At 50.6% G+C, this 26990-nt stretch overlaps 1 protein-coding gene across 1 annotated transcript; it reads left to right on the forward strand.

Annotated features, from left to right (window-relative positions):
• Positions 1 to 26990, forward strand: UBR7 (ubiquitin protein ligase E3 component n-recognin 7). Its single transcript, XM_088462984.1, has 11 exons — positions 1 to 248; positions 2095 to 2228; positions 2317 to 2377; positions 2720 to 2815; positions 4378 to 4431; positions 5147 to 5252; positions 6304 to 6503; positions 24150 to 24311; positions 25584 to 25746; positions 26468 to 26529; positions 26620 to 26990. Exons 1-11 carry the CDS (start codon positions 84 to 86, stop codon positions 26710 to 26712), a joined length of 1296 nt encoding a protein of 431 aa, XP_088319110.1. The 5' UTR covers positions 1 to 83; the 3' UTR covers positions 26713 to 26990.

Below are 26990 nucleotides of genomic sequence, written 5' to 3' on the forward strand. Positions count from 1 at the left end.
CACAGGCTGCCGCCCGCGCTGACTAGTTCCGCCCGCCGCCAGCGGAAGTGTCTGTCTCTGTGTCTCCTCCTCTCTCTGGGCTGATGGCGGCAGAAGATGGGCAGCGGGAGAAGCTGAGCGCGGAGGAGGCGCTTGCCGAGGACCCGGTGCTGTGCCTGCAGGATGTGCTGGAGGAGGACGATGCCCTGGAGGATGAGGCCAGCGCCGTGCTGGCGGGAAGCGACGCCGAGAAGTGCTCTTACCCCGAGGTAACGAGGAGATCCCCAAATACCTAACCCTCTGCAACAAGCTCCTGTAATACAGACATTTCCCAATACTGGAGACCCCCCCCCATATCTCCTGACAAGGACCCCCTAATATTGGGGACACCCCTCACTCCATGTCCTGACCGGGATCCTCTAATACTGGGACCCCCTCCCCCCAATTTCCTGACCGGGTTCCTCTAATACTGGGACCCCCTCCCCCAATTTCCAGACCGGCATCCTCTAATACTGGGACCCCCTCCCCCAATTTCCAGACTGGCATCCTCTAATACTGGGACCCCCTCCCTCCATCTCCAGACCGGGATCCTCTAATACTGGGACCCCCTCCCTCCATCTCCAGACCGGGATCCTCTAATACTGGGACCCCCTCCCTCCATCTCCAGACCGGGATCCTCTAATACTGGGACCCCCTCCCTCCATCTCCAGACCGGGATCCTCTAATACTGGGACCCCCTCCCTCCATCTCCAGACCGGGATCCTCTAATACTGGGACCCCCTCCCTCCATCTCCAGACCGGGATCCTCTAATACTGGGACCCCCTCCCTCCATCTCCAGACCGGGATCCTCTAATACTGGGACCCCCTCCCTCCATCTCCAGACCGGGATCCTCTAATACTGGGACCCCCTCCCTCCATCTCCAGACCGGGATCCTCTAATACTGGGACCCCCTCCCTCCATCTCCAGACCGGGATCCTCTAATACTGGGACCCCCTCCCTCCATCTCCAGACCGGGATCCTCTAATACTGGGACCCCCTCCCTCCATCTCCAGACCGGGATCCTCTAATACTGGGACCCCCTCCCTCCATCTCCAGACCGGGATCCTCTAATACTGGGACCCCCTCCCTCCATCTCCAGACCGGGATCCTCTAATACTGGGACCCCCTCCCTCCATCTCCAGACCGGGATCCTCTAATACCGTGGACCCCCTCCCTCCATCTCCAGACCGGGATCCTCTAATACCGTGGACCCCCTCCCTCCATCTCCAGACCGGGATCCTCTAATACCGTGGACCCCCTCCCTCCATCTCCAGACCGGGATCCTCTAATACCGTGGACCCCCTCCCTCCATCTCCAGACCGGGATCCTCTAATACCGTGGACCCCCTCCCTCCATCTCCAGACCGGGATCCTCTAATACCGTGGACCCCCTCCCTCCATCTCCAGACCGGGATCCTCTAATACCGTGGACCCCCTCCCTCCATCTCCAGACCGGGATCCTCTAATACCGTGGACCCCCTCCCTCCATCTCCAGACCGGGATCCTCTAATACCGTGGACCCCCTCCCTCCATCTCCAGACCGGGATCCTCTAATACCGTGGACCCCCTCCCTCCATCTCCAGACCGGGATCCTCTAATACCGTGGACCCCCCTTCTCCAGACCGGGATCCTCTAATACCGTGGACCCCCCTTCTCCAGACCGGGATCCTCTAATACCGTGGACCCCCCTTCTCCAGACCAGGAAACACTGATATTGGAGACCCCCATTCCTCCATCTCCTGACCGGGATAAGCTAATACTGGGGAGCCTGGCTGGTTACTCTAATACTGGGGAACCCCTCCTTCCATCTCCTGACTGTGATTCTCTAATACTAGGGACTCATCTAATCTCTAGGCCAGGATACTAATACTGGAGAACCCCCTCCTGACCAGGATCCTCTAATACCAGAGCCCCCCCCCCAACTTTGGATCTCTGGTGCCTTGCTGTACCTGGATACTTGCGCTTACAGACCATAACACCATATTGTGCCCTGAGGGGCTCTCCTGCGGTCAGAGTGTCTATCAGCTGTGCATGACTGTGTATCCTAATTGCAGCTCCCTATTGTGTTTCTATAGAGCTATGTGAAGAGACAGGCCTTGTATGCGTGTAGCACATGCACCCCAGATAAAGAAGAGCCTGCCGGCATTTGCTTAGCGTGCTCCTACACGTGTCATGAAGGCCACGATCTGTTTGAGCTGTATACAAAGAGGTATGCATTGCATCCACCCTTTTATTTGCTGGTAGAACCTGTGTCCAACTTCTTAAATATTCATAATTATTATTTTTATTCTTTGCAGGAACTTTCGCTGCGACTGTGGAAATGACAAATTTAAACACTTAAAGTGCAAATTGTTTCCTGTACGTATATAGGTGTTTAATTTCTGCACCAAGATGCACACGCATTATATATCCATGTTTAGTATAGACTGTTATAGCACCTTTGACAGAACCGCATGAGACAAAGTTTTTGTATGATAGCAAAGGAAAGTTAAAGTACATCCCCCCCCACATTTATAGGCTATCCCCCAATGTGTCATTATTAGGTGAATGCTGTTCAGTCCACTGAGGATCCTGCAGACATGGGAGTGACACTCGTCATTACACAGCTCTTTCCTGACTGTGACATAGCAGAGAAGCTGTACCTTACCTGTGTGGACCTGAAGTGTCCATGTATAATATGATTATTTGTTTTGTCTTTAGGAGAAGGAGAAACTTAACACAGACAATAAATATAATGAGAACTTCTTTGGTTTGTACTGCACCTGCAAAAGGCCTTACCCCGACCCAGAAGATGAGGTGAGCAGTGTGGCGAATAGTGTGTCCCTTGTAGTGTTCTCTTGCTGTAGTAGTGTGTGTATGTATGTATGTGTTATATATATATATATCACAACCCTGTCCTGTAGCTTCCGCCATCTCCAGCGGTTTTCCCAAACGGATTCTTGTTTACGGTCAGGCCTGGTGGCGTTACCCTTTGAACAGTGCTTTAAAGAGGGTTTTGCGATTTCCTCCCATGGTCTGATGTTTTTTTCTTATCGCGTTCTACTGTAAGCAATAGGTGGCTGTGTTATCACTCATTTTTCTAATAGTGTTGTCTACACGGGATGCGGTGAGGTTCCCGACAAGCAGGATACCGTCTGCCGGAACCCCGGCATCGGATTCCCAAACGCCGAGACAACACAGGCGCCAAAATTCTGACATGACTTGGGATGCCGACGTTGGGATCCCGACAGACGGCATCCTGATCGTAAGGGCACTATGGAAAGGTATCAGCCGTGGGGGGGAAGGACTTGGGTTTAGGTGCCCTAGGGGGAGTTAGCGTTAGGCTCAGGGTAGGGGGGAGGTTAGGTTCAGGCACCACTGGGGGGGTGTTAGTTAGGCAATAAGGGGGGAGGGTTTAGGCACTTCCCAGGAGGGTTAGGCTGCGGGGTAAGGAGGGTTAGTATTAGGGTACAGGAAAGGAGGGTTAGGGGGTAAATAGGACTGGGGAGCATTACTTCCCGTTCCCCTGTCGGGATTTGAACCTTTGGGATGCTGCTGTCGGTGTGCTGACAGCCGGCATCCCGTCCATCGGTGTTTCATACCAATTCCGTCTATGCAGCCTGTGTTGTATGAGCCAGGCTTATTGAGTGACTGCTGATAACCAACTGCTGGGCATGACTCTTGTAGGGGCACTGTGGGTCTCGTGTATGAGCTGGAAAGAACATTCCCCGCAGCAAGGTTTCTGCAGGACTCTTGTCTGACTCGCTCCTACATTAGGTGCATGCCCACATTTGTTTTTGGGAGTTGCCCTGGAAAATGACGCTGCTCCTGCTTCTTGGAATTGTTGAGCTATACATTTGCTTGGTGGAAAAGAGTGAAATCACAACGTCCACACCAGCAAATTAGTTTAGTACAAACCCCCTTTCCTCCTGCAATAGGGGGGTGCACATGGCGGGTAATGCGCATCCTTCAGGTGGCAGGGTAATGGAAGTACACCTGACCCCATCACTCCTTTTAAAAACCCCTGTCCCAGTGGTCAGTTTTTCTAAGGCAGTCACCATGTGGCTTTGTGCCCTCCGCTTTTATATTCGGCTTGTGTTCTTTAACAATTCCTGATCACCTCCGTTCCTAAATCAAGGGACAGCCACAGCTTCAGCTCTAGTACTTTGTACCCTCTCTCCCTCCCCCTGTCATCAGTTGTACTGGTGAGTCGAACTTGAGGATGCCTCTGACTGCCAGGTTATGCTGGGATTGATAGTTCCACAACAACCGGTGGGGGTCACTGCTTGCTTTCCTGTTGTTAGGTGCTGATAGGGAGTTGTTAAGGTGATTTTATTTTGGAAGATAATACATATATGTAATATAGTTTTTTCTTTTAGACCCCGGATGAGATGATTCAGTGCATTATTTGTGAAGACTGGTTCCATGGACGGGTGAGTTCTGGGATTGATTGGCTTTACTGGTTTTCTTACTGGGTCTTGTTTAAAATCCTTTTGCTGGTGTTTGGTCTGTTTGTTACTGTGAATGTTAGAAATGTGGAATTAATTTTCTCCCTGTTTTGTCATGTAACATCAAATCTAAACCATTTACATACTGAAGTAACATTTTGAAGTGTAGTGTTCCCGCTAGGCTGTTTTAGCGGGGTGCGGCGCCCTGCCCTCCTTCTGGAGGGGAAAAAGCACCCTGCCCTCACAGCCTGCGGGTGCCGTTCTGACCCGTGGGACGCAGTGTCCCGCGGGTGGAGAAACATGCGGTGTCCCGGTCACCGCCGGAGAATAGACGTCGGGCGCGTGCGCCCGGCATTTATTCTCCCTTTCTGCAGTGCTTGGGGGCTGCCCGGCATGTCTGTAAGCGCCGGGCACGCCCCCAAGTATGACGAACAGGGGGGCGCCTCTTATAGACACGCCCCCTTTTCATGACCACGCCCCCTTTTCGGGCAAGGCGCGCGCATAAGGTTGCCCTCTCTAGCTCCGGCACCTGCCTGCCGCCGGAGCTAGAGTGAACACTAGAAGTGATTATATATGAATGTCATAAATGCTATATTAAACTTCTTTTGTTATATTATGTATGTAGTTGAATTTGTCAGTAAAACAATTTAGCCTGCTGTTGGCAGGGAGAGGATTTAGTGTTGCGTTGTCTTTGTTTCAGCATCTCGGGGAAATTCCACCTGAACATGTGGAGAGTCTGGAGATGGCGTGTCCGGGCTGTATGGGGCGATGTTCCTTCCTCAGGGCTTACTCTGCCAAGATAGGAGGTAAGACCCATACTGACTGGTAATGCAGCCTCCGTAGAGGAGCACTACCCTTGCTGTAGTTCCACTGGGTTTCTATCTAAACCCTGCACCCAGCTCATGACATCCAGGCAGTCATCCTACAGGACAAACCTTTATTTACCGATTCTTAAATGGTATGTAGTCATTGGGGGGAATTCAATTCAACGCGATGTTGAACAGCCGCGGGAGGGAGCTCTCGCAGCTATTCAATACACCGCACTGTTTGGGCACGCTAAGGATTTCTTCTCGCACCCCCCTGGGGATGTGAGGAGGAATCCAACCGAGGTGCCGGGTGCGTAGCTGTTTCTCTGCTTAGCGCGGCGCTAACGTGCGCCCGGCACTTTGGTCAGAGAATGCCAGTTAATGCGCCTTAACACCCTTGTTAAGGCGCGATAGGCGCTATAACCGGCATTCTCCGACCACATAGCGCACTGAATTGAAGAGCGCCGGGAGCTCGCTCCCGGCGCTATTCAATTCGTGTTGAATTGAATCTCCCCCATTATGTCCACAGTCAAAAAGTTGACACCATACTGTGAACAGTCAACATTTCAACAAAAGAAATGTGTTAGGCTGAACGGCGGTGGGTGTTGACATTCTTTACCTGTCTAGATAATGAACGTCTGCAAAACATACCCAGCTATTTTATATACAGAGGGGGGAATATAATGGTGTCTGATTTTTGCAAAAGAGACAACTTCTCTGCTGGATTTAAAAAAACAAAAAACAAAACCAGTTTTATCTAAAAGACAAATTGCTTGATCCTGCCGGAAAATCGGTAATTTATGCAAAACCAGACACTATTCCAATCCCCGCATAGACTCACCCAGTCATTATTGGGATGGATCAGCATGGCTTCTTTTATCAGGAGTTTGTTATATTACTGTTTATTTGATTTGTAATTGCATTGGCTTCAGCCCTGTACCTGTACCTCACCTGGTGATCTGTTACGTCATTGTCACCCATAGTCTTGTAACTGATATAGATGTAGCCATTATTTCTACATTTTATAAATATCTTACTGACACTTTTTCAGTTCCTGGCGTCACTAAGATCATCCCAGCAGACACGGGCCACGAGGACATTAAAGTTGATGAATGCCCAGAGGAAACGGCCAATATCGTGAATAATCCAGGTATAAAGAGAGAAGAGGAGAAGCCGGGAGAGGCCAGTCCACACGATGTAAAGAAGGAGGAGAAGCAGAGTTCCCCATCCAGCAGTGCCAATTGTAATCAGGTACTGCCAGGAGCCCCCGACATCTTCAGCAGGGACACACACTACTTGATTTTATAAAATGGATTATCCTTCGCATTACCATTGTTATAGATACATTAGCTGAAGTACCTGGCATTGTCTGGGTTTAAATCTTCAAGCTGTTAAGTATTATTTTTTTATAATATTTTATTTTTTTATATGATGTCGTCCAAATCCATCCAGTGGAAGCCCCAGAACAGGCTCCCTGGGTCAAAGTTCTGGCTGGTGCATTCTGCCATGAGGTCCGACTGGGATCCCAACCACGCCATTAGGCATCCCATATCAATTTGCGCTCACCTTTTGAAATGTCGCTGGGTGATAATAAGTGTGCAATAGTTAAATGATGACTATAATAGGTTAAAAATGGTGATTACATTTTATTTAAGCCCATTTAATATACATGTAAATAAGGACAGACAGACTGACTGACATGAATACAGTAGGGAGGGGAGGAGGGTGAATAAGAAACTAAATCTATATACATTTGTGGAAATATATTTATTTAAAAAAATGAAATCGATGATAAGAGATGGCAATAATGGTCCAATGTATAAAAAAATATACAAATTTATATAAAAAAAAAACAATAGTTTATACAGGTGTTCTTAGAGACCGGGAAGGATCCTGATTAACTATATGGGGACTAATAATGACAGTGAGGGAAAGACACAAGGGGGACAAACATATATTCTGAGAGTGGTGTTTAGTATTTCTACTTCAGGGTCCATAGGGTATCCACAGGATACCTTGGGGTATAGGTGTGACGTCAGTCGCAGGGCACCAAAGAGTTAAGCTTTCAGCCTCCCAGGATGCACTAGGTCCCCCTCCTATACCCCGCCCCCGGGCCAAGGCACCTCAGTTTAGTTTGGTGCCCGGCCGGAGTCGGGTGCACCTGTTGGAGTGGGGGCTAGAAGAGCCCCTGAAGCTTATTCTTCATGCAGCTGTGGCTGCACAACTGGATGTACAGCATGGACAGTCAGTCCTGACATCCATGCTGTCTTCCCTACACCCCGCCGGTACCAGAACGCCGGTACTGATCCGGGGATGCTGGTGGGCGTCTGGGGTCACAGCTAGCGGTGACCCCAGATGCTCCGGACCATGGCCGGATTCAAGGGGGACAGAGGTAAGCGGTGGGTCCCCGCTGATCACATGGTCCTAAGTCCCCAGGCAGGGGGCTCCCTGGGGACTGGCTGCAGCGTGGAGCCAGGCGACCAACCTGCGCTTCCACTACCCCCTGGGACAGCGGACCGCAGCAGAGCGGTAGCGCTGCGGCGTCCCAGGGGTTAAATGCATGCCAGGGGAGCGCGCCTTCCCTGTCTCACAGCCGGCGCCTCCCCCGCTGCACACAGCCCTCTCTGCATGCTGCCGACTGGTCCTGTGGCAGCGCTCCTCCCCCAGGCCAGCCTCCTCTCTGCTCCTCGGCGGCCATCTTCTCCAGAACGCATGGTGAACGCTGCTGGAAGCGCTGGACGGAAGCATCGTGGTCTGGGTCCCCCCGCATACCTCTCCTCCGCTGTGGTCAGGTCTGTGTATGCAGCGCTGTGTCCTACCAGGCCCTGTGTCTGTGTAGTTGAGTGATCAGCGCTGTTAGTGCAGGAATTGTTATTTCTCTGCATTGTATGTGACTGTGCTAGCGCTGCTGCCTGTAATCTTTTCTTCATCTAAACTGTCAGCTTTATTACTGTCCCTGTTCTTTCTGCTAAAGCCCTTGCGGTGCGGTGCTGCAGGGTGGTCTCTCGCCTATTTAATACTTAATTGGTGAGAGAGGTCACATACGTGGTGCCATCATGTCTGAAAGTGATTTTCCCCTCCGGCTACAGTGTACCACGTGCAAAGTACCGTTAGCGGAGGGGGAGGGTAGCGCGGAGGGCCTTTGCCGGCAGTGTTTGTCCATGGCGCGGCCTATTACGGTTACAGCACCGGTACAGGAGCCGCCCTGGGCTTGTTTCGCTCAGGCGTTAACAGCTTTAGTGGGCCAGTTAGCTCCGCAGCCCGCGTTTACTCCGATGGGTTTGTCCCAGCAGTCTGTGGTGTCGTCACCCATGCAGGGGTTCCCACGACAATTGGTGGTACCCCACAGTCTCCCTATTTCCCCGCTCCCGGGTTCTCAGGAGCCAGCGTGGGTTAACTCCCTGACGAGTTCTGTACAGCACTTGTCGGATGTGTTGCAAGGGGAGTCTGTGATGCGGTCTCCTAAAAGGCCGGTGGCGTCTCTGTCCGCTCCTTATGAGGATGACGAAGGGACGTCTGATGATGGGGAGATTCTAGATCCTTACGATCAGGAACCTCTCCATACTAAGGACGCTGATGCTAAGTCCAAAGTATATATTCCTGGACTTATTCGGGCGGTCCGCACAGCCTTGGTGATTGAGGACGAAGTTCCCCCAGCGGCTAAATCTAAGTATGCCTTTTTCAAAGATGTGAAGGGCGATGCCACAGTCTTTCCTCTTTCGGGTCAGTTGGTGGACCATTTAGAGGAGGCGTGGAAACAACCTGGCAAAAGATGCCAGCCGCAGAGACGCCTGGCGGTGGCTTATCCGTTCGCGGATAATTATTTTGCGAAGTGGGAATCCCCTCCACAGGTGGATTCTCACGTGACCCGTCTTGTCCGTAGTGCCACATTGCCGATGCCATCCATGTCCTCCCTTAAGGATGCTACGGACCGCAAGGTAGAAATCTGCCTGAAGTCCGCTTATTCCCTTGCAGGGGGGGCAGCACGGCCGGCTATGGCCATTTGCTGGGTTGCCAGAGCGATGGAGCGCTGGGCGGATTCATTAGAGGCTTCTTTTGAATCCGACTGTCCGGCCGATCAGGCGGAGTTGATTGGCAATCTCCGTGATTCGGCCACCTACATCAACGAGGCGGCTCTAGACATTAGTACTCTGGTGTCTAGAATTTCTTCAGCAGCGGTAGCTGCTCGTCGCACCTTGTGGCTGCGATCCTGGAAGGCGGACGCAGATTCCAAGAAAGGTCTGGAAGCGTTGCCGTTTACCGGAGAAGTTCTCTTCGGTCCGGATCTGGATAAGATTGTGGCCACGCTGGCGGCAGCCAAATCTGCCTGTCTCCCGTCGGCCGCTGCTCCTTCTGGTTCGGGACCATCGTCCTTTCGGTCATCTAGGGCCCAGGGCAGGCCCAAACCACAGTCGTTTCCTCGACAGGCTGGCCCTAAGAAATCGGTCAAGCCCCGGAAGCAGGCATGGAGTACCAGACGTCCGGCCCCCAAGCCAGATGACAAGCCTGCGGCCTGACGGTCCGGGCCTCCCTTTGGGGGATCCCAGGGTGGGAGGCCGCCTGCTACAGTTCGCCCAGTGTTGGTCGACCACTACAACAGACACTTGGGTTCTGGAGGTGGTTTCCCACGGATACGCCCTCTCCTTCCGGCACAGACCCCCGGCTCGCTTCTTCACCACGGGTCTCCCATCAGACCGGAACAAGGCTACGGAGCTGCGGAAGGTATTGCACACTATGCTCCAGGCTGGAGTTATAGTGGCGGTTCCATTCTCCCAGAGGGGCCAGGGTTTCTATTCAAATCTATTTTTGGTACAGAAACCCAATGGGTCATATCGTCCGATTCTCAACCTCAAAGCACTCAACAAGTCTTTGCGGGTCCCGAAGTTTCGGATGGAGACCCTACGGTCCATCATTCTGGCGCTGGAACCTGGGGACTACTTGGTGTCATTGGACATACAGGACGCTTACCTGCATGTCCCTATTCTTTGGCGCCATCAACAGTTTCTCAGGTTTGCAATCAGCAGCGACCACTTCCAGTTTCGGGCGTTACCTTTTGGCCTGGCAACAGCACCACGTGTTTTCACCAAGGTGATGGCGGTCATGGCGGCTTCTCTGCGGCTGCAGGGAGTCCGCATGTTGCCGTATTTGGACGACCTGTTATTGGTGGCAGGATCTCCAGAGCTCCTGTTACGCCACTTGGACCTGACCATTGCACTGCTGCAACGGCACGGCTGGCTAATCAACTGGCAGAAGTCCACTCTAATCCCGTCTCGGAGGATTCTGCATCTTGGAGCCTTATTGGACTCGGGACAGCAAAGGATCTTCGTGACGGAGGACAAGATCTCTGCTTTACAGTCAAGGGTGCGCAGTTGTCTGCACAGCCGCCGGGTGTCCTTACACTCGGCGATGAGGTTATTGGGCTCCATGGTGTCGGTGTTCGACATGGTGGAATACGCCCAGTTTCACTCCAGACCTCTGCAGCACCTGATCCTGTCCAAGTGGAACGGGCTGACTCAGTCTCTGAAGTCCCAGACGATTGTGCTCACCCAGGAGGTTCGCCTGTCCCTTACGTGGTGGTTACAGACGACCCACCTCAACAAGGGACGTCCGTTCTGGGTTCCAAATTGGGTCCTGTTGACAACGGACGCCAGTCTTCGGGGCTGGGGAGCAGTTTCGGGTCCACACTTGTTCCAGGGCAGGTGGACGCCGACAGAAGCGGAGCTTCCAATAAATATCTTGGAACTCCGTGCGGTCTTCAATGCTCTCCAGCAGGCACAGCGGTTTCTCCAGGGTCGCCCGGTGCAGGTCCAGTCGGACAACGCTACCACCGTGGCCTACATAAACAGGCAAGGAGGAACTCGCAGTCGGGCGGCTCTCGTAGAGGTCTCTCGGATCCTGGTTTGGGCGGAGCGCAATCTTCCGGCCATATCAGCGGTCTTCATCCCGGGAGTGCTCAATTGGGAGGCGGACTTTCTAAGTCGCCAGGACGTTCATCCGGGGGAATGGTCCCTGCACCCGGACGTTTTTCAACTACTGGTGGACAGGTGGGGTCTTCCAGAAATCGACCTCATGGCGTCCCGGCACAACAACAAGTTGCCGGTGTACGGGTCTCGCACAAGAGACGAAGGGGCGTCTCTGGTGGATGCTCTGTCCGTCCGGTGGACGTTCCGGTTCGCATACCTGTTCCCTCCGGTCTCCCTTCTTCCACGGGTAATCCGGAAATTCAAACAGGAAGGAGGGACGCTCCTGTTGATAGCTCCCGCGTGGCCCAGACGGCACTGGTTCTCAGACCTTCAGGGTCTGTCCGTGGACATTCCTCTGCGGTTGCCGCTACGACCGGACCTTCTGTCTCAGGGTCCTTGCCTTCACCCGGACCTGACTCGGCTGTCTTTGACGGCGTGGCTGTTGAGACGGCCATGCTGAGGTCCCGGGGGTTTTCCAGCTCTGTGGTGCGTACCATGTTACGAGCTCGGAAACCGTCTTCCGCGAGGATATACCATCGCGTGTGGCATACGTTCTTCCAGTGGTGTCGACCGAGAGGTTATGCACCGCAGGAGTTTCGTCTGTCTCGGATTCTCGCCTTCCTGCAAGCGGGACTAGATCATGGGCTTCGCCTTGCTTCTTTGAAGGTACAAGTTTCGGCCCTATCTGTCTGGTTTCACCGTAGGATTGCTACAATCCCGGATGTGCGCACCTTTATGCAGGGTGTTCTCCGCATTCAGCCGCCCTTTGTTCCACCTGTGGTGCCTTGGGATTTGGCTGTGGTCCTGAGGGCTCTCCAAGGACCGCCGTTTGAACCACTGGGCTCAGTGGATCTTAAATGGCTAACAGCTAAGACTGTTTTCCTTCTGGCCATTGCTTCGGCCAGACGTGTTTCTGAGTTAGGGGCTCTTTCTTGTAGACCCCCTTTCTTGGTTTTTTATGGGAACAGGGCAGTGCTCCGCACTCGGCCCGAGTTTCTTCCCAAAGTTGTTTCCCAGTTTCATATTAACGAGGAAATAGTTGTTCCGGCCTTTAACTCACCGGGTCTTTCCGTGGGTGAGGCCTCTTTGGATGTTGTGCGGGCCTTAAGGACTTATGTTGACCGCACTTCTTCGTTTAGGAAGTCGGACGCTTTGTTTGTCCTCTTTGGCTTCCGTAAAAAGGGTTGGCCTGCTTCAAAGCAAACTTTGGCAGCCTGGATCCGTATGGCTATTTCTGAAGCTTATCTTCATGAAGGCCTACCGGTCCCTCCTTCTCTGAAGGCTCATTCCACTAGGTCTGTGGGTCCTTCGTGGGCAGCTCGACGTGGTGCCTCGGCAGTTCAGATCTGCAAGGCTGCTACGTGGTCTTCTGTCCATACCTTCGTGAGGTATTACAGGTTTGACACCTTCGCCTCTCAGGATGCTTCCTTCGGGCGGCGGATTCTCCTTTCTGCACAGGAGCGTCCCCACCCTTAAAGGATACTGCTTTGGGACATCCCCAAGGTATCCTGTGGATACCCTATGGACCCTGAAGTAGAAAATATGAGATATGGTAAGAACTTACCCTTGTTATCTCTATTTCTACGAAGTCCATAGGGTTCCACAGGACTCCCGCCCTGTCGCACCTGTGCTGCAGATGGGCTTTGCTCTGGTCACCGGTTTTCCGTCTCCCTCTGGTGAGAATGTGATTCTTGTATGTGTCCAGATCTTTGTTCTCTCTCTTCCTTCTCCTCCTCCGGCCTATGGCTTGGTAACTAACTGAGGTGCCTTGGCCCGGGGGCGGGGTATAGGAGGGGGACCTAGTGCATCCTGGGAGGCTGAAAGCTTAACTCTTTGGTGCCCTGCGACTGACGTCACACCTATACCCCAAGGTATCCTGTGGAACCCTATGGACTTCGTAGAAATAGAGATAACAAGGGTAAGTTCTTACCATATCTCATATTATCACTTATATTGCCCACCCCACCGCCTCTGGGAGAGACTGCCAGCCTTCTTACATTAACTGCATGTGGGTAAAGTTCTCTTACGGATGATGCATATATATCTCAAATCCCTATCATTATAAACTACTAGCTGTATTGAGTGCACACCTGAACAGGAACTTTTATTGAAAGTAACTTTCAGACGTCTGAATACAATACTCTCGATTTATGTTTTTCCTTTAATTCTATTTTTCTGGATTCTTAATTTCAGTTTTTTTTTTTTTAAATTAGAAATTTTTTTATACTATTGGACCGCTATTGCTATATCATTTATCATCGATTTTTAGTTTGTACCTATTATTGTCAACATTTAACTATTGCACACTCATCACCCAGCAACATTAATTTCAAAAGGTGAGCGGAAGCTAATCTATATTCTTATCCTATTCCTATGGGAGAGTGGTGACCTCTCCTAGTCTTACAAGCTCCTATCTAGGCTCGTGTATTCCAGAAAGCGCACTGCAAATTTCTTTTCATCCCAAATCAATTGCCACCCTTCTGTGAAGTTTTCATCTAAATCCATCCAGTGAAAGGCCTGGAACAGGCTCCCTGGGTCAAAGTTCTGCCCAGTGTACACCAACAGGAGGTCTGACTGGGACCCTAAAACCCGCCCAGGATCCAACTGGACCCCTTCCCGTTGATTTCATCCCAGTCGGTGCAGGGGTATTTTATATATAAGATGCCTATAGAATTTATATAATATAATTTGTCTATCTTGTACTTTTTTGTTCTCTCTATGTATCCTGTGCATCCCTGTGTGACTTTTCCCTTCTATACTAGGGCCCGACAAATTTTTGTAAAATATAAGAACCAGACCATTGCCACCACTGCGAAATCCAGTTGATAGATTGGAAATCTCGGTTGCCATGGTGACCGGTATTTGTCGAGCCCGGTTCTATACTGTTATACATGGTTGGTTGTGAATAATGCTGTAATTATGTAATTCGGTGATAATCAGGAGTGTCCTCATCATGAGGTGGGTATGTGATAAGTGAATAAGTAACAGAAGTTTCTACTTCAGGGTCCATAGGGGGTCCACAGGGTTGACCTTGGGGGTATAGCTGGATCTGGATCCATGGGCACCACGCAGTTAAAGCTTTAGCTGCTCCCAGGATGCACTTGGGTCCGTCCTCCTCTATACCCCGGCCACAGCACCTCAGTTTAAGTTGGTGCCCGGCCGGAGTCGGGTCACCTGCGCAGGGGGGCTGCAGGAGCAGCCCCCAAAAGCTTTCTATTTTTATTTAAAAAAAAAAAAAAGAGCCTGTTAGATTTTTATTTTAAAACAGAGGCTCTAGTGTGGCAGCGACGGGCTGTCTATGCAGACGCCCACGCTGCCGCTCTCCTTCCCCGCTGGCGCCGCAACGCCAGTACTGCACTGGGGATCGCGGCGGGAGGCCAGAGTCCGTACTAGCCGGACTCTGGGTCCCTCCCTGGACTGCTGCCGGAGTCGCCGGGGACAAGGTAAGCCGCGAGTCGCCGATCAGCGGCGGCTCGCGGGTTTTGCCTGCAAATGCAGTCCTTTGCCCCCGGTCCTAGGGGACAGACCGGGGGCCGCTAGCGGTGGCGGCGGGCTCCCCCTCTGAGGAGGAATAACCCGTGGGGACCACTAGACCACCAGGGATATATGGCAAGCGGGATGTCGGCAAGCGCTGGGGTTAATATGCTAGCCAGGGGAGGAAGCCTTCCCTGTCAGCGGCTCCTCCCCTCAGCTCAGCGCGCCTTTCAGCACGGAGTCTGGCGTCGCTGAGCTGCAGATTCCTCGGCCACTCCTCCTCTGAGGTCTCTGGGGGCCATTTTCTACAAGTGGCAGCGCAGATCTTCAGGGAGCACGCGGACCGGTCCCCCTGTGTACCTCTCCCCTGATTAAGGACAGCGTACACAGCACTATAGCCCTCCCAGACACTGAATCTGGGCAGGTTGATTGTAGTGTAAAGGTGCAGTGAGTATATCTTCTGCATGGTATGTGACTTTTGCTAGTGCTGCCTGTCTGTGCTTATTTTCCGCTTACTGTCAGCTTATACCTGTCCCTTTACTTCTCCTACAAGCCCTACAGGTGTGTGGGGGAGGGGCGTTTCTACTGACCTCACTTATATAGATCACGTATTTGTGAGGTCCGTCACATACAGTTGTGTGCTACACAGTGCCGTATTGTGGGCTGTTGTTTAGCACACCGGTGAGTGCGTTTTCTTCTGCCCTGTTGCCAGATATATTTTTTGACTATATAATATATTCTGTCATGTCAGACGAGGAGGTTGAGCGCTCAGTGGCTCCGGTGTTGGCCTCCTGCGGACGCTGTTCTGCAGGAGTAGATAGGGAGGATTTGTCACAGGATGGCCTGTGTAGTCGATGCCAGGTGGCTCCTGGCCCATCCAGACCTTCTCTGGCGCAGGAACCACCGTGGGCGATGTTTTCTCAAGTGCTGGTGTCTATTGCGGACCGTCTGTCGGTCCTGACTGCTCTCCCTACTAGGGCGTTGCCCCAGCCGACCATCCCCCATTCCCCGGGTGTCCCGCAGTTATTGCGGAGTCCTCCTGGGTCTCAATCAGTAGGTCCCTATGCGGGGTTGCCTATGTATATACAGGCTTCCCCTGTGCCGCAGCAGCCTGTGGTTTCTTTTCAGGCCCCTATGGCGACTCCTCCACCATGGGTGGATGTGCTCTCCAACTCCGTGCAAAATTTGGCGGCCGCTTCCTCGGCTTTTCAGTCAATGTTGCAGACTGACATGCCTTCTAGGATTTCAAAACGCCCACTCATGACACGGGCTGCTCAGGTATCGGACTCAGAGGGTTCCTCAGATGATGGGGAGGTCCCTGATGACACTGACTCGGACGCCTCGGTCCAGGAAATGGATACCAAGTCGTCCATTAATGTGCGAGCACTAGTTAGGGCGGTGCGAGCTATTCTTCTTATAGAGGATGAGGCACTGGTTCCTAAGTCGAAGTTTCCTAGTTTCAAAAAAACTAAGGTGGCTTCTGCGGTGTTTCCCCTGTCGGATCAGTTGACTGATCATATGGCGGTAGCTTGGCAGGCGCCCAGTAAGAGATTCCTTCCTCAGAAGCGGTTGGCTTCTAATTACCCCTTTCCTGAGGCACATTGTAAAAAATGGGAAACTCCACCGGCGGTGGATTCCCATGTCACCCGTTTAACTCGGGGCGCCACCTTACCATTACCGTCGATATCCTCGCTGAAGGATCCCACGGACAGGAAAGTTGAGACTTGCTTAAAGTCTATTTACTCCCTCTCCGGGGCGGTGGCCCGACCGTCCATGGCCATCTCCTGGGTGGCCAAGGCCATTGAGGGGTGGGCCAATGCATTGGAAGATACCTTCCCAGACGACGCTCCGGATGTCCAGCGGGCGTTGTTGGGACAAATGAGGGACGCTGCTTCTTACATTGGAGAAGCTTCTTTAGATGCTAGTCTGCTGACCTCGTGGGTATCGGCTGCAGCGGTGTCTGCCCGCCGATCCTTATGGTTGCGGTCCTGGAGAGCGGACTCTGATTCAAAGAAAGGTCTGGAGGCCTTACCTTTCAATGGGGAATTACTATTTGGTCCGGACTTGGACAAAATAGTGGACACCCTGGCTAAATCCAAGTCGGCCTTCCTCCCTTCGGCGGCACTGCCTGCTAAGGTTCAGAGTTCGGCTTTTCGTTCCTTTCGGGTTCAGGGTAAGGCGAAAGGTCAGTCCTTCCCGAGACAGTCTGCGAGTAAGACGGCCTCTAAACCCAAGAAGCAAGCCTGGAGTGCTCGGCGCCCTTCTTCCAAGCAGGAAGATAAACCTGCGGCCTGATGGGACGGGCCTCCCTCTGGGGGACCTCAGAGTGGGAGGCCGACTTCTTCTATTTGCCCAGTGCTGGCACAATACCACCACGGATGCCTGGGTTCGAGAAGTGGTCTCCCAGGGGTACGCCCTGTCTTTTCGGCACAGACCACCCCACCAGTTTTTCTGCACAAGTCCTTCTCAGGACAAGACCAAGGCGTTACAGGTTCAGGAGGCTATAGAGTCCTTGCTGAAAGCAGGGGTCATTGTTCCCGTTCCTCTATCACAACGAGGGACGGGGTATTATTCGTCTCTGTTTCTGGTGCAGAAACCCAATGGTTCTCATCGCCCTATCCTCAACTTGAAGTCTCTGAACAAATTCCTCAGAGTTCCCAAGTTCAGGATGGAAACGTTACGTTCCATCATTCTGGCGATGGAACCGGGGGATTACATGGTGTCCCTGGACATCCAGGACGCCTACCTCCATGTTCCGATAGCATCTTCACACCAGCGGTATCTGAGGTTCGCTATCCTTCAACACCACTATCAGTTCCGGGCGCTACCCTTTGGTCTCTCCACGGCACCGAGGGTGTTCACGAAGATTATGGCTGTCATGGCCGCACATCTTCGGAACCAGAATGTACGGCTGCTGCCGTACCTGGACGACCTCCTGTTGCTGGCGAGCTCCCCGGAGGTACTGCTTCAACATCTCCACCTGACGATCGCTTGCCTGCAAGCACACGGGTGGTTGATAAACTGGAAAAAGTCCTCCCTGATTCCATCACAGCGGATGGTTCATTTGGGAGCCCTGCTGGATTCGCGTCAGCAAAGGATCTTCCTGACTCCGGAGAAGGTCGCCTCCCTACAGCTGCGGATACGCAGTTGCCGCCTGTCGGTCCATTCGGCTATGAGAGTTCTGGGGTCCATGGTGTCGACAATCGACATGGTGGAATTTGCCCAGTTCCATTCCCGGCCCCTGCAGGGGCTGATTCTATCAGGATGGAACGGGTTACCTCACCGGATCCGCTCTCAGGTGCTGGTGTTGTCTCCGGACGTTCGGCTATCTTTGGCTTGGTGGCTTCAGACAGCTCATCTGGTCGAGGGGCGCCCATTTTGGATCCCGGACTGGGTCCTGCTCACGACGGATGCCAGTCTCCGGGGTTGGGGGGCAGTGACCGGCTCTTTGTCGCTTCAGGGTCGTTGGTCAGCGGAAGAAGCACTTCTCCCCATCAACATCCTGGAACTGCGGGCAGTATTCAGGGCCCTGCAGTCGTCTGGCCCCGCTCTTCACGGAAGGGCGGTACAGGTGCAGTCCGACAACGCCACCACGGTGGCATATATCAACCACCAAGGCGGAACTCGCAGTCAGGCAGCGATGTCGGAGGTGTCTCGTATCCTGACTTGGGCGGAGGGTCACATTCCAGCGATCTCGGCGGTCTTCATCCCCGGAGTCCTCAATTGGGAGGCGGACTTCCTCAGCCGTCACGACGTGCATCCCGGGGAATGGTCGCTTCACCCAGAGGTGTTTCAGCTACTCGTGGACAGGTGGGGACTGCCGGAGCTGGACTTGATGGCCTCCCGTCACAATCACAAGTTGCCCGTTTACGGGTCAAGGACAAGAGACGCAGGTGCAAGTCTGGTGGACGCGCTGTCGGTGAAATGGACGTTTCACCTGGCGTATCTGTTTCCTCCGATATCCCTGCTTCCTCGGGTTCTGCGGAAATTCAAGCAGGACGGCGGCATGCTCGTGCTGGTAGCTCCGGCGTGGCCCAGACGTCCTTGGTACTCCGATCTCAGGAGCCTCTCCATCGACGCTCCGTACCTTCTTCCTCAGCGTCGGGACCTGTTGTCTCAGGGGCCCTGCCTTTACCCGGATCTGGGTCGGCTGTCTTTGACGGCGTGGCTCTTGAGACAGCCGTCTTGAGGTCTCGGGGCTTCTCCAGTTCGGTTATTGGTACCATGCTCAGGGCACGCAAGCCTGCTTCAGCACGGATTTATCACAGAGTGTGGCACACTTACTTTCAGTGGTGTGAGTCCAGACATTATGATCCTCAGGTGTTCCGAGTTTCTAGGATCTTGGAATTTCTTCAGTCAGGATTGGATCTCGGCTTACGCCTTGCATCTCTGAAGGTTCATGTGTCCGCCTTGTCCGTGTGGTTTCAACGGCGGATTGCAATACTACCAGACGTTCACACCTTTTTCCAAGGTGTTCTCAGGATCCAGCCTCCCTTTGTGCCTCCTGTGGCTCCTTGGGACTTGGCGGTGGTGCTACGGGTCCTGCAGGGTCCTCCGTTTGAGCCTCTTGAGGCGGTGGAGCTCAAGTGGCTGACATTTAAGACGGTTTTTCTCCTGGCAATTGCTTCGGCCAGGAGGGTGTCTGAATTGGGGGCGCTTTCCTGTCGCCCTCCTTTCCTGATTTTTCACCAGGACAGAGCGGTGCTCCGCACTCGTCCTGAGTTTTTGCCCAAAGTGGTCTCGAAGTTCCATATTACTCAGGAACTTGTTGTGCCAGCTTTTCAGTCCCCTGATCTTTCAGCTGGTGAGACTTCCTTAGATGTGGTCCGGGCGCTTAGAATTTATGTAGACCGGACGGCTTCGGTTAGGAAGTCTGATTCCTTGTTTATCCTCTTTGGTTTTCACAAGAGGGGTTGGCCTGCCAACAAACAAACGTTAGCCCGTTGGCTTCGTTCCGTTATTTGTGAGGCTTATGCACAGGAGGGCTTACCTGTGCCAGCCTCTGTTAAGGCTCATTCCACTCGTTCTGTGGGTCCCTCTTGGGCTGCTAGACGTGGCGCTTCTGCTGTTCAGCTGTGTAAGGCGGCCACTTGGTCTTCAATTCAAACGTTTTTGAGGTTCTATGCGTTTGACACCTTTGCCTCTCAGGATGCATCCTTTGGGCGCCGGGTACTCCTTTCAGCACAGTAGCGTCCCCGCCCTTAGTTGTACTGCTTTGGGACATCCCCAAGGTCAACCCTGTGGACCCCCTATGGACCCTGAAGTAGAAAACAAGAGATATGGTAAGAACTTACCTTTGTTATCTCTGTTTCTACGAAGTCCATAGGGTCCACAGGGCGCCCGCCCTGACGCACCTGGCTTCAAATGGGCTGTGTGGCTGGTCACCGGTTTTCCGTCTCCCATTTCTGTGAGTATGGTTTCTTGTGTGTTCCAGTCTTCCTTCTCTCTGTTTAGTCTCCTCCTCCGGCCTTGGCTGCTTACCAACTGAGGTGCTGTGGCCGGGGGCGGGGTATAGAGGAGGACGGACCCAAGTGCATCCTGGGAGCAGCTAAAGCTTTAACTGCGTGGTGCCCATGGATCCAGATATACCCCCAAGGTCAACCCTGTGGACCCTATGGACTTCGTAGAAACAGAGATAACAAAGGTAAGTTCTTACCATATCTCTTGTTGTCTGGAGACTGTAGATGTGTGTTATGCTGGAGCTCTCTGGAAGTGACATCACTGGACACAGGTGGGAAAGGTCACCTCACCAACTATGATTGCATGCCAACCTGAAGGAAAAAAAGTCCAAATATCCAACCTCAAACCTTGAGCGGCCTAGTGAAATTACTTGGATTAAGACCACAAAGCAATCCAAGAATATCTGAAGAACAAAAATAACAAGGGCACCTCTTGTGCACCAAGTGGGGGGGAGGAATATAGTTGGAAGTAATTGACCCCGTACCGTTAAGTTTTACTGATTCACATTATGCAAAAAAAATATTGCATAATTCACATTATCTCAGAAGGTGGATTTTTGTACTTGCCGAAAAATACTTTTCTCCAATTCCATGGGGAACACTAGGATATAGCTAGTGGTGTGAGGAGCTTCAAAACTGAAACTTGGTTCCTCTCCCGCTATACCCCAGCTGCCAGTAAGGTTCAGTTATTTTCTAACAAATCCCAAAAGACAGAGACGCGGAGTACAGTGTCCAAACAAGGACATTATGAACCTAAAGAGGGCATCCAGTGTCCTCCATGGAATCGGAGAAAAGTATTTGACGGTAAGTACAAAAATCCCACTTACTCCACATTCAATAGGGGAAACAAGAACACAGGGCATGTCCCAAAGCTGTTCTCAAGGGAGGGGAGCGCTTTATGGCTGTGTGGCACCATATGCCCACACTCTGCATCTTTGGACGCAAACGTTTTTAAACTTTGAAAAATGGCTCACAGACAACCAGGTGGGCATTGTGCACAAATGCCCAGTGAAGGCCTCATGTATGACTCGCCATCCTCAAAGCTCCCACAGTAGAATGAGCTGTTCTCTGGTTGTAAATTGTTCATCTTCTCCAATGTAAGAAAGATGGATAATGGCTGTAAATCACCAGCTTACAAACTGGCCATCCATGCTTAAGAATCTTATTAAAGACTGAAAGATTTCTTGTGTGATGAATATAAATCCTAAGCTCTTGTGTATATCCAGGAATGAAGAGAGCCCTCTTCAACCAAGGAAAGATTCTGGCCTACAGACAGAATCCTAATCTAATGGAAAACTTTGAGATCGCCTACAGCAATAATGCAGTCTTTGCCATCAATGCCACCCTATCCTCCCGAATACCCAGAAAAGGATAATGTCAGGACAAATCTCCCAAGTACTGAAAACCTTTCTAGTGAAAGATATAGCCAGGAGAAGATGGACTACTAGGTCCTATACTTCCAATCCAATGAGCCCAAGAGTTTAAACAGCTCCAACAGCAAGGGTCAAAGAACCAAAATAAGGTCCCAGTGGAACACTTAGTGTATACCTTGCAGTAACGTCTACAGTAACAGTGCTAACTTGAGCCACCATATGAAAAACTACCTCGCAGAAACTCCTGGACCTCTAAGGATCACAGTTGCATGTCAGTATCCATCTCCTGCAGAAAAAAAAGGGAAATCTGGCCAACCTGATGGTTGGAATAGAGAAATTCCATTAACTCCTGGAAATTTAGATCCACTAAACCCTCTGATAATACATGATAGAAACAGGTTTTACAGCTTGTAACATGGTGTGATCCAGACAATCGTGGACACCTTTTTGAGCCTCAAAATAACAGCCAATCCCGTTTAGCCAAACAAAGTAACGCCGGATGTCAGAAGATACTGGAAGACACAATGGAGAGGAGTCCACTATACTGAGGAGGTCCAAATACCAAGACCTCTGCTAATCTGGTGCCACTAGGATGAACCGGGCTTTCTTTTTATTTACTCTTTAAAGAACGCATCGTATGAAAGCCACCTGAGTAAACAAGTAGCATAGAGAAGAATCTCAAAGAAGATTCTAAAAGAAGAGGTATCAGGGTCTCCGGTCTGGGAACATAAGCTTTGCAACATCTGATTCAGCCGAGACACAATCCTATCAACATCCGGCTGACCTCTACCTGTCCACCAGAAGTTTGAAGACCTCTGGATTAAGATCTTGCCCACAGAGGTAGTTGTGGCGCAGGAGAGATGAACATGTCCAGTTCTGGGCCAAACAGAACATCCGTGTTACTGTCCGTATTGGCTACACAAGTCCTTTTGTTATGTTCCTAACAAGCAAAGCTGAAACCAGAGCACTGACCAGGTTGGCATCTGAGGCAGCCTCCTCCAGATTGCGCATATCTGGAAATTGCCAGGCTACCAGAGGTAACAAACTCAGCCTGCAGTTTTCCAGCACTCAGTACTTCTCCCAGCTGTTCTGCCTTTTCTTTTTACTTATTAACGATGCAGCAGACTAGGATGGATGAAAAGGCAAATCTCCCCAGCCGTAAATGTATTTATTTTTTTAAGGTGGCCCCCAACTTAAGGCCTGAGCTATCTCTAATGGAAGAGGTCAGAAGAAATAGCAGGCTGCAAGAAACCTGTAATGATGATGCAGTAAAATTGTCAGGTACCAGCACACACCCTGCTTGTCAGTTAGGGTAGTGTATGAGATCTGTGTAATCATTTACTCTGCCTCTGGCATTCTTCACATCTCGTTCTCCTTAAGGAGGAACAGATGCGTATCAGCCTCAGTGATCTAGAAAACCCACCAAGTAGAGGGAATCGCCATTGGTTTCCATTTCCTTTTAACAAGTGCAGAATCGGGACCGTCTGACTCCTTTTATCCTGTGTACGAATTAAAGCCTCAAACTCCCTGAACATTGTCTAGAGTTTTGAGACGTGAAGTCCAAGTTAAAATTTCCCAGGAATGAAGAATCCCAGACAACTGTGTTTGCTTCAGTGACTTTAGTAAAAGTGAAAGCTTTATTTGCTCTCAAGAGAAACCAGAGCATTCACCGCTCCCAATCCCAGGACTTCGAGTAGCTTCTGCAGATAGAGGGCAAAACAGAAACCGGAGAGGTCCAGAACCCTACCACCGGAGTTAGATGGTTCCACTGAGGAACCTAAGTGGATAATGCTTATACATTAGCGAAAGAGAGACGAATAGTCTCATGTTCCCTATTAAAACTATCTACATAGCGACACTATATAATGCTGCAGCCAGAGCACTAATTGAGGCCTGCTCGCTGTAGGCGTATGAACATATGAGCATAAAACTGGCCCTCTGCTGTTTTTGGGGCCTATGAGACAGTCTAGCCTGTTTCCAGGCACTTGTGCGTATAAAATTCCAGTTCTCTGGGGACTGTGACCTTCTGCTTGCACTTTATTGGACCGATGTCTTTAAGATTCTCATCAGATCAGTGATAATAGTACATCTGAATTGCATGTACTATTATGTATCGTTTTAGCTTTATTTAGAATGTATAATGAAATAAAGCTTTTTCCCACTGCGGGCCTCACTGGTGAGCTGTTTGGAAGCACTATTTGTAGATGCTTTATTGGTACAGGGCAAATCCCTTCCAATTATATTCCTGTTTTCTCTTTGATGGACAATATATTGTGTTACAGTAGGAGGTGCACTCGATTTTAGCTGTTTAAGCTAGAATTACAAGTAGGTAAATATATATTGTGAGGTGGGGTTACGGGTAAGTGGATGGGGCTTTATATCACCCAGAGAGCTCAGCAGATTTGATGAGACTTCCTGTCACTTATAGTGCTAGGTACGTTTTACTCCAATTGAATCATATTGCCAATGTCCCCCCAATACAGTGTTTTGCTAAAATCGTGTAGCTGTGATAAACCGTAATATTTCCCCCCATAGTTTGCTTTATACGCCTGCAAAATGCTTAATGTGCAAAAAGTGGGTATAACTGGACTCTTTATTAAACAGACGATTGGTTTGATTTGCTTCTAGAAGTATGAGGAAGGGTCCCATTCCATAAAGACGGAGGAAGTTAAACCCAGCACAGCATGCAAACTTCGGGAGTACCAAGACCACCAGGGACCTGCACAAGACGCTGCAACCTATTGGCCAAGCAACTGGCGCAGCAAGCTCTGCCGCTGTGAGGAGTGCATGGTAGGACACGCTCTTATTTATCGGGCTGTTTATAACGTCTGCTGTAAAATCTACCTCATTCGGGCTTACGGGTGTGTGACCATGTTCAGCAGCTAGCAGGGGTATCTCCTGACCCACAGATGTATGGGAGCCCCTAATTTATATTATGGTTTTATATGTGCCTTCAGGGCCGCCATCAGGGGGGGACTGCGGGGACTCCAGTCCCGGGCCCGCAGAGAGAGGGGGCCCGGGTAGCGGAAGTGTGAAGTTGTGAAATGCAGTGATGGGCGGTACCGCACATCACTGCTGGAATGCACCGGAGGCAGCCAAAGAAGTAAAGTGACTTGGTGGTATTTAATACATGGAGCCGTCCGCAAGCCAATCACAGCAGCTCGCGGAACGGCTGTCAGCCGCTGCTGATTGGCTGCAGTTCCGCGAGCCAATCACAGCTCATGGAACAGCAGCCAGCCAATCAGCAGCGGCCGCTGCTGATTGGCTGGCTGCCGTTCCGCGAGCTGTGATTGGTTTGCGACCGGCTCCATGTGTTAAATGCCACCGAGACTCTTCTCCTGTTCTCTGGCAGCTGCCGGTGCATTCCACCAGTGACAGGCGGTACCGCACATCACTCTGCGCTGAGGGAGCTCCCAGAGTCACGGAGATGGCCGAGTGTCCAGGTAAGTTTGGGCTCTGTTGTAGGGAGGGAGTGCCTAATTTATGTATGTGTATGTATGTATGTATGTATATATATATCATACATGTGGGTAAGTGCTGTTATATTACTTGCTGTGCTGACACTTACATTTGCATGTTTTTAATTTAATATAGCTAAGCACCAGAGGCTTTTGTTTGTTGTATGTGTGTGTGTGTATATATATATATATATATATATATATATATATATATATATATATATATATATTTACACACACACAAAACATCTTGTGCTTAGATATGTTAAATTAAAAACATGCAAATAAAAATGTCAGCACAGCAAGTAATATAACAGAATTTACGAACGATTAATCTGTGCCCCCAATAGGTCCAGCCCTCCCTGTCTCTCACCCCCAAAGTAGCTCCACCCACTTCTGCCCCATACTCCGGGGTGAGGGGGGCCCTGCCTAATTTGTCAATACCGGGCCCCACCATTTCTGATGGCAGCCCTGTGCGCCTTTACCTGGGCTCTCTGGTCACTGAAATATTTTGAAGTGGGTATTGCTAAAGTTTTTCTTTTTTTAAATTTGTTGCATGTTGAAGTGAGCCCTGGAAATGAGACACAATGTATGTTCTTTGTAGAAAATGTATGTAGAGCTGGACGTCCTCTTCCTGTTGGATGAAAGTGACACAGTGCAGGCTTATGAGAACAAGGGGAAACTGGAGGAAGCACGAGAAACCAGGGACCCCCTAATGACAGCTCTTAGCAATATGAACCGTATCCAGCAGGTGGAGCTCATCTGTGGTAAGATCAGTATAATCATGTTCCTGTTTGAGTTGGGTTTTAGTAACTTGTGGCTCTTCATCTGCTGTTGTACTACATTTTCCAGTATGCTCTGGTTGCCTAGGTTTGGCTCATAACCCTGTAAATCAGCAATACATTTTGATATATATAAAGAGGTGTCAAGTCATCCCAAATGACTGGTATGATTAGCAATGATGTGTCCGTTTTGGATGACATTCCTAATGCAGGGAGGTTCTATTTGAGAGTTCTGCTCTTCAGCTGGGTACACACTTACACAATGGATTGGTCAGTAGGCTGATCTGCCATATGAGCACTCGACTGGTAAGTGTTAGCTAATTGGCTGCTCAATGTCTGGGCTTACATCACAACTAGACAGGCATTTAAATTTGCCCGCCCAGTTGATGTCTGTCTGCGGTCCCTGCAGCCAGTGTAGGGGCAGTTGGCGGGTCGCCCATACAGTTATATCTGCATCGACTGTGCTGCACGGCCGACCTTGTATGTCTGGATGTGTCTAAATTACAGCGTTCAGTCTACACTCCCGCTGATGCAATAGTAATAAATCGTTGGTTGATCTAACGATAGGTCAACAAGTGTGTACCCAGTAGAAGTGTCAGCTGTGCAGTTTCTTGTGCTGATGTCGCAGTTTTAAAATTACCTAATTGCTTTATTGTTGAAACTATTCTAGCGATATTACTTCTATGGTTGACCTTTCTCTTTTCAGAATATAATGACCTAAAGTCGGAGTTGAGTGATTATCTGAAAAGATTTGCTGAGGAGGGGAAGGTAAGGTTTTGTCTGTCTGTTCATTGCGCACCTTTTTGGGGTGTTTTAAGGCTTTGCAAAGAATCTCACTAAGACTATTCGTCCCACCAGGTGGTCCAAACACAAGACATCCAGACATTCTTTGAAGACCTGCGTTCCAGGAAGCGAAGGCGACTGGACGGATTGCAGTATTACTGTAGTTAACAGCATTTAGACTGTTCTGCCATAATTACAACCTGTTCTATAAAACACAGAGCTGTCCATAACAACTTTCCCTTTCAGTTTTTATTATATATGACTACTGGTTAATATAATAAGTCATCGGTAGCGTTGAAGGGGCAACTGCCGACATCACCACCCATCTGTCATGTTCATAGGATTAATTGTGCTCGGTTCCACAGTCCATTCCAGTAGCATTTTATTTTTTAGTGAACTTGTAGCTGGTTTTATCATGAAGAAAAATAAATATATTGATTGTTTTA

This window comes from Taudactylus pleione, unplaced genomic scaffold (genome assembly GCF_031769625.1).
Source record: "Taudactylus pleione unplaced genomic scaffold, aTauple2 ptg001303l, whole genome shotgun sequence".
NCBI lineage: Eukaryota > Metazoa > Chordata > Amphibia > Anura > Myobatrachidae > Taudactylus > Taudactylus pleione.